Genomic DNA, 7,690 nt, shown 5'->3' on the forward strand with positions numbered 1-7,690 from the left:
CTCTCCAACCAAGACAGCATCCCTTTTTCTTCCTCTCTTTGCTTTGATATAGAGATTGAAGGGCAAGAGGAGGTGATAGAAACATAGTAGTGCAGCGCTAGCTCTTCCTGTGTTGATTTGCTTTTTTGTGCTTCCCCCTGCCCCAAAGGCAGTTCCAGGTGCTGCTGCCCTGGTCGCTGCCCCCCACTTCAGTTATGCTACCAGTAGATGATAAAACCATTTTTTTATCAATTCTTTTCTTTGAAAGTTGTTTTTTTTTTTTTTAAGTTTAGATTTGGATGGCAATCTCTGTTAAGATATTATAGTAAATTTAGGCTTTAATATGTTAAACCATACGTGTTTGATGAAGCTTAAAAGAAAGTCAAACTTAAATTGCTGGAAGCTGATGGCCAAGCACCGTGAACTAGTGTGTGTTTGAAGTGCTACAACCAGTTTAATAGCTTTATCCTCTTCTATAGATACAGAAAGAATATATTTTCATTTCATTCTGTTCAACTAGTTCAGTTCAGTTACCAACGTGCTAAAGTACGAAACTGATTGGAAAAGGAAAACAAATCCTTTGCCGGTTTCTAATTTACAAATAATTTTTAAAAAAAGGATGCGAGGAGATGAGATGAACTTGGTTGGTTGCAAAATGTTTCTGATTACCACATCCTCCAAAGATTTCTTTCCATCCTTTATTTCAGTTCACTGACTACAGATAATACAATTAATAATGATACCTTTAAGTGCAAAATGTTTTGCAGAACTTCCCTTCCTCACCCCCCCACCCCACGTGTACCCAGCACATTTAAGGTGGTTTTATTTAACCAATACAAGTAACTTTAAAATGCTGCTTTTGTGCATTTTCATTTTAATCCCATTTGCTGTTTCCAAAGAACTTGGCATAAATCCTGAGTTAAAAGAAAAACCTTTGCATGTGTCGTCCCCGTCCCCCACCCACCCACCCACCCAGCACCTAAACCTGCTCTTACCCTCACCACCAATCCCTGTCCTCAGTGATAATAGGAAGGGGCTGATTCTGTGCTGAGGGTGAGTGCAGGTGTGAGAGCAGCATGGACGGCTGTATGCCAGAGCTGTACACTGCCAACTCCCTTGAGCAGATCCAGCCTCTCTTGAGGCCTGGATCCAGCCTGTGGGCTGCTGACCCATGGTCTAGAGACCTTTAACAGGTGCTATTGTTGTGCCTCCAGGCAGAAATCTGCCACCCACTCTTTACTTTAGTATTATTGCTGACTGTGAAAAACTGTTCATTTCCACCACCTGCTTTTCAGTACAACATGGCTTCTGTGAATCATTCGCATAGTGATTGTGTTTGTCTGGTGCTCCCCATTTCAGTGGTGGTTTCTCTGATAAGAAGCCTGTCTCTGACTAGATTAAAAGTCCCAGATCATTTGACAGCTTCTGGGCCAAGCAGGGGAGTGTAATGGCTGACAGTCAGTACTGAGCCTGGGCCAGATCTTTAACCAGGAAACAAGGTATAAATGTCTGCATTAGTTGTTTGAGAGGTGCTCTGATATCTTGTCTCCCAGTCCAGCACCCTGATTTTTTGGAAGTCTTTCCTGCCTGTGATCCACAGAGCAGGAGCTAATTGTTTAAATGGCTCTCAAAGTGCCCCCTAACAAGGTGGGCAGTCGCTGTGAATCCTTTATTTCTCATCTATTAATCAGTGGAATCCCATACTCTACAACTACCACAGGAGTGGAGAGGTTCATGGCCTCCCCTCTCCAACCAAGACAGCATCCCTTTTTCTTCCTCTCTTTGCTTTGATATAGAGATTGAAGGGCAAGAGGAGGTGATAGAAACATAGTAGTGCAGCGCTAGCTCTTCCTGTGTTGATTTGCTTTTTTGTGCTTCCCCCTGCCCCAAAGGCAGTTCCAGGTGCTGCTGCCCTGGTCGCTGCCCCCCACTTCAGTTATGCTACCAGTAGATGATAAAACCATTTTTTTATCAATTCTTTTCTTTGAAAGTTGTTTTTTTTTTTTTTAAGTTTAGATTTGGATGGCAATCTCTGTTAAGATATTATAGTAAATTTAGGCTTTAATATGTTAAACCATACGTGTTTGATGAAGCTTAAAAGAAAGTCAAACTTAAATTGCTGGAAGCTGATGGCCAAGCACCGTGAACTAGTGTGTGTTTGAAGTGCTACAACCAGTTTAATAGCTTTATCCTCTTCTATAGATACAGAAAGAATATATTTTCATTTCATTCTGTTCAACTAGTTCAGTTCAGTTACCAACGTGCTAAAGTACGAAACTGATTGGAAAAGGAAAACAAATCCTTTGCCGGTTTCTAATTTACAAATAATTTTTAAAAAAAGGATGCGAGGAGATGAGATGAACTTGGTTGGTTGCAAAATGTTTCTGATTACCACATCCTCCAAAGATTTCTTTCCATCCTTTATTTCAGTTCACTGACTACAGATAATACAATTAATAATGATACCTTTAAGTGCAAAATGTTTTGCAGAACTTCCCTTCCTCACCCCCCCACCCCACGTGTACCCAGCACATTTAAGGTGGTTTTATTTAACCAATACAAGTAACTTTAAAATGCTGCTTTTGTGCATTTTCATTTTAATCCCATTTGCTGTTTCCAAAGAACTTGGCATAAATCCTGAGTTAAAAGAAAAACCTTTGTTCACTGTTTCTAATAGATATTAAACTATGTAATTGCTCGAATAAAAGTGCATCTTGCCTGTTAGCAAACAATGCCAAATTCAGTGTAAAGATCATATTTAATTGCAAATCGGCCTCTTTGTTTATAGTTATTAATCACTGAGAATTGCACTTCGGAAAAAAATAATTAAAGTGTTATTTAAATAAGTGGTTCCTGGTTGATGACATAGTGATCTTAAATCTCTCCACCCTGTTCTAAATCTGTCTTGTAGTGCTACAACTCTGTGGTTGCTGAAGGAGCTATCCTGAACCTTTAGGATTATGATTTGAAATGAGATGGCTTTTTTTTTTTTTACTGCCTTTCTTTGCATGGTAGCAACACCTGTCCATAATCAGCGCTCCATTATGTACAGCACTGTAAGAGCACATCATGAAATGTTGCTTGTCCCGAAAGCTTAGTTTTGTTACGGTGTCCATTCTTACAGAGAATTTGCTTAATTCTTTTTGTATAAAGCAGCTTTTGATGCAGTCTCTACAGTTGATGGTCAGTGTTCTTTTGCAACAGTACCTGGAAAAGAGCAACAACTTCCAGTGACTTTTTCCCTGGGAACATTTTCTGTACCTTGTGTTCAGATGATGCTCCCTGTAACAACAACAGTTCATTAGGGGCAACCTAGCACCAGTGCACCAACATGTTACTTCAGCCTTGTTGTTTGCATGTTGTCTGTTCCTGTTACAGGAGCACCTAGAATCCTGAGCTGAGATCCGGGCCCATTGGGTTAAGTATTGTACAAACAGGGAGAGAGTATGCGGGTCTCAGAACAAATAATGAGCATGAGGAGAAATGGGCATGGAAGCAAAAGACTTCCTTGGTGTCACTCAGTAGGCCAGAGACAGAACTGGGAATAGAACCCACATCTGCCTACATCACAGACTGTAGGGGTCTGTTTTCCCTTGTGCCCTGTCAGCTGAACCACCAGCATGGCAGTTGTTCCAGGATCACTTATTAGAGGGAAGCAGCCATTTGCTCTGAGAGCAGCCTTGCTGATTTTAGTGGGGTTGCTTAAGGAGTATGCTTTTCAAGACCTTATAAAAAATAGCAGTTTGAGATAATGCTGGGTCCCTCTTGAGTGTTCCCAGAAAAAATTTCATTTAAATTTCACAGCAGAATCCTTGCTGCTGTCAATTGAGCAGAAAGATGCACCCTACCCACTCCCCCTCCCCCCCCCCGACATTTATGAAATATATGTCTGACTTCTGGATTAGTCTAAAGAGATGATTGGAGTTAGCTGAGCTCCTGACATGCTCCAGATAAAGACTAGGTAGACATCTCTGAGGCACCTTGCCATGGCTGCAGAAGGGTGGGATGGGAATATTGTTTGTTCATTAGGGCAGGGAACCATCTTCCTGTTCTGTGTTTGTGCAGTGCCTAGCACAGTGTGCTCCTAGTCCATCAGTGAGGCTCATTGGTGTTATTGCTGTACAAATAACAATCACTATTGAGAGAGAACATGATCACACCATGCATCATTAAAGCTGGATCTGAATTCTGTTCTTCTGCAGTCACTGCCTGCATTTCAACTTGAGCAAGCACCGATACTGAGAGCACACCAGAGGCTTGACTAACTGCTGGGGAACCACTTTGGGCACTACCACACTGTACTGGTCCACTGCTGTGGCAGCAGGGTCTAATATACACCAGCAGGCTGCTAATACAGAGAGCATCTGGCAAATCTCTCAGCAGAATTACTCTTCTCTTTGTTACTGATATAGTCAGCCCAACTGGAACATGGCCTGTGCACCACTCATGACTTCTTTTTTTTCCTTTCTTTCTGCCTTAGTTTGAAGGATGCAAATGATTTGCCAATCCAGTGTGAGATTTCTCCCCTTGTCTCCTATGGAGGAGAAGTAAGTGCTTGTCCTTTTATTATTAAAAATGCATTTGTAAACAAGCTTCCAGAGATTAGATTATAATAGGGGTGGGGAGCAGGGGCATGGAAATTAAAGTCTGTTGATAGCAGATCCCATAACTGAAGGGTGAGGAGGGAAGTTGGTGGGTTGGAATCATACAGTTTTGCCTTGCTCTGAGGTTACACCAGCTTTAAGTTGAACAAAGTACAACTGTAATACACGTAAGCAGCGGATTGTGTTGATACCTGGTGTCTGATTCTTCTGTCTATGTCAGTGTCTTCTCCATGAACCTGCTGACGGACACTTTTGCTGTGTTCTGGTAATAACAAATGACTCCTCTTTGGGCATGAATTGCTATGTGGGGTAGTAAACCTGCAGCCTTCAGAACAATCCTCTTCATGTCTATACATACACCTCTAAAACTAGGAGGCCCAATTTTCTGAAGCATTTTACACAGCAGGCTGTATGATGCTGCCTCCTAAAGGGACTGTGTGTCAGCACCTGTGGTGTGTATCTGTGTGGCTTAAAGATATTAAGACCCAACCAGGAAGCCTGAAGCCAGCATCTATTTGAAATGACTGATTCAGTCCCCAGCACAAGAGCTGGCTTGCAGCCACTTCCACTGTCTACATTACACTCTTCAGCTAAGCCTAGCTGCTGCATCTTATGCCTTGTTCACATTGCACACTTTTTAGGCAAGCTGGTAACAGGTTATTGAACTACTTAGCTCCAAGTGACACTACCTCAGTTTGACTAGTAACCATGGCAGTAAAGAGGCAGTGTCCCTGATAGTTTTCCAGTGACTGGGTCCCTTCCTCATCTGGGGACAGGACGGAGGTGAACAGGCTTAGTCTCTCTATGCAGGAGGATGTCACAGAATGCATTGTTGCCATATGTTGCTATCCAAAAACATCTTTAAGACTGTCATCACTGCCTGAACATTGCCAGATTTAGTGAGAGAAATCACTGTTCCTTAGCAATGTAGACTGGGTTGGTGCCTAGAGTTTATAGGGTGTAAATCCTGATATTTGGACACAACCTGGCCTCATTTCTAATAACTGGCCAGGTGAGACTAGCAAAGCCTCAGCTGAGCATTGCTGTGAGATTGGGTTTGGAGTGTTAAACTATGTCAGTCTAGGCTATATCAACCTATTACAAAGCACTGTGCTTTGTAAAACACTGGCTTTACTTGGTTTCATATCAAGGTCCTGCCCTCCAGCAAGCAGAGCCATCCTTAATGTTACTAAATGTGGTACATGGCCATATCCAACCTAACAACAGCTATTTTTCTTTTGTTAGGGCCTGGAACAGTATGTGAAAAATAGAGAGTTTCGGGCACCTTTGATTATTGATGAAAATGGAGTCCATGAGCTGGTGAAGAATGGAGTGTAGACTCTGAGCAAGAAGCCACCACACCTGGAAGTGGTTGTTTCTTCAGCTGCCAGAATGTGAATATGTGCAAATGAAGATTTCTAATCAAAATGGGTAGGCAGTTGGTCTTGCTCACCTTGAACTCAGATGGGAGTAACACATTTGGCTCTTGGCATGTTGGTGGTTTCTATTTATATTTTAATTTAAAAACCAAACATTTTAGCAAATCCCCTGATGCAAAGTGCACTTGTGGTGTTGCTCTCCACACTCTGAGCCATGGGCATTTATTTTGTAATGTGTATATAGTAATAAATAATTGTACATGCAGAAGAGTTTTTACGGTACAGGGGAGGGGAGGGAATTATCTTAAATTTTATTTTTCTCAAATATACATGACTATTTTTTTTAATAGGGTCTTTGTCACTGCCCATGTCCTGCCGTTTTAAGTCATCATTTGTACATTAGAGATGGCACGGTTGGAAGAAAACACAAATAAATCTCTGAATCCCTCTGGTTTGTCATTGAGTGTCTTATTCAGGCATGAGTGATTATCACTGCTGTCTTGGAAGGGATGGTTGCTATTCCACCTTTGTCTGAGTTTAGGTTTGCTTTTACGGCAGGGATTTGGGTGAAGAACACACTGTGCTCTGCCAGGTAGAAGGTAGGGCAGGGTGTGGCACCTTAGATAATAAGTGGTTCAGAGAAGGATAAGCGTTTGTAGCAATATGTTGGTTTTCTGAAAATCATTCTCCTAAAAGCTAGCTCAATTACAACCCCACTGAGATGCTATTTAACCCAAATGACCCAGTGGACTGTCAGTCTTACTGCAATGCTGTGTGGTGATTTAGGACAGGAAGTGAAGAATTGACACGAGGGGAATAACTGAAGAACATTTGATCACTTCAGTACCAACAGTGGTTGCCCTGTCCTTGCTTACACCAGGAGCCATTAGGACCTGATCTAGCCCTGTGGGCCTGAACACAGTAAGCTGTGGGAGAGATGCACATGTAAGGGTTAGCTCCTGTTGGCAGAGGAAATAGCTAAGTTGAATGTGCATGTGAAATCAGTCTGTTGCATAGGTTTGCCATTCGTTGTGTACTGTGATCCATCTACCGTAGATCCATCCCCTCCTCCCTCTTTAGTTCAACCTTCTCAACTCCCCAACAGCTACAGATGGTGGCCATATTGGATAAATCAGTTGTCCAAAAAGATGTTTTCCTGACCAAGTGGTGACACTGGCCCAAGACTTAGGAGGCACTGAGACGGTCAGTCTTTCTATACATAAAAAGTCACATGGGCCTTATCACTGGGAAGCTCTTTTCCCACCCAGTGTCTGAGGCAGGGATGGTCTATGGTACTTGTGTCTACAGGGCTGAGCACAAAGAAGCCACAATCCTTGATCAAGGTTTCTTTGCTCTGCCACCATACAATGTTAATTTACAGAAGTGCATTTAGAAAAGCTACAGGGAGGAAACAAAAGAATCTCTGGCAGAGCTGCCAGTCACCAACACTGCAGAATGCAGAAGACGGAAAACTGGCCCAAATCAGAGCCTCTTGAGGCCTGAGGATGAGGTGAAAGGCTAGTTGAGCCCTAGACTGCAGCATGCAGTGGGATCAAGCCAGAGGGAGAAAAAGGTATTGGGACCCCAGGAAGTGGAATCTGGGAAGGGGGCACGTTGGAAAAACTTTCTAAAGCAAAAGTTTGTCCTTGAGCAGAATGGCCCTTGGGATGGGAGCATCTGGCATGGTGTGATGCCATGGTGCAGCTCATCTTTGGCAGCAGGCATTCA

General features: G+C 42.6%; 1 protein-coding gene across 2 annotated transcripts in view; it reads left to right on the forward strand.

Annotated features, from left to right (window-relative positions):
* The window catches only part of UAP1 (UDP-N-acetylglucosamine pyrophosphorylase 1), a 30,951-nt gene extending 24,546 nt beyond the window's left edge, over positions 1-6,405 (forward strand). For both annotated transcript variants that reach the window (XM_006014863.3, XM_006014864.3), the window contains 2 exons: positions 4,460-4,526; positions 5,829-6,405. In XM_006014863.3, coding sequence (XP_006014925.1) covers positions 4,460-4,526; positions 5,829-5,921 — 160 coding nt within the window. In that variant the 3' untranslated portion in view covers positions 5,922-6,405. The remainder of the gene's footprint in view (positions 1-4,459; positions 4,527-5,828) is intronic.
* Positions 6,406-7,690: the final 1,285 nt, after the last annotated feature.

The sequence above is a fragment of the Alligator sinensis genome, unplaced genomic scaffold (genome assembly GCF_000455745.1).
Source record: "Alligator sinensis unplaced genomic scaffold, ASM45574v1 scaffold647_2, whole genome shotgun sequence".
Classification (NCBI taxonomy): domain Eukaryota; kingdom Metazoa; phylum Chordata; order Crocodylia; family Alligatoridae; genus Alligator; species Alligator sinensis.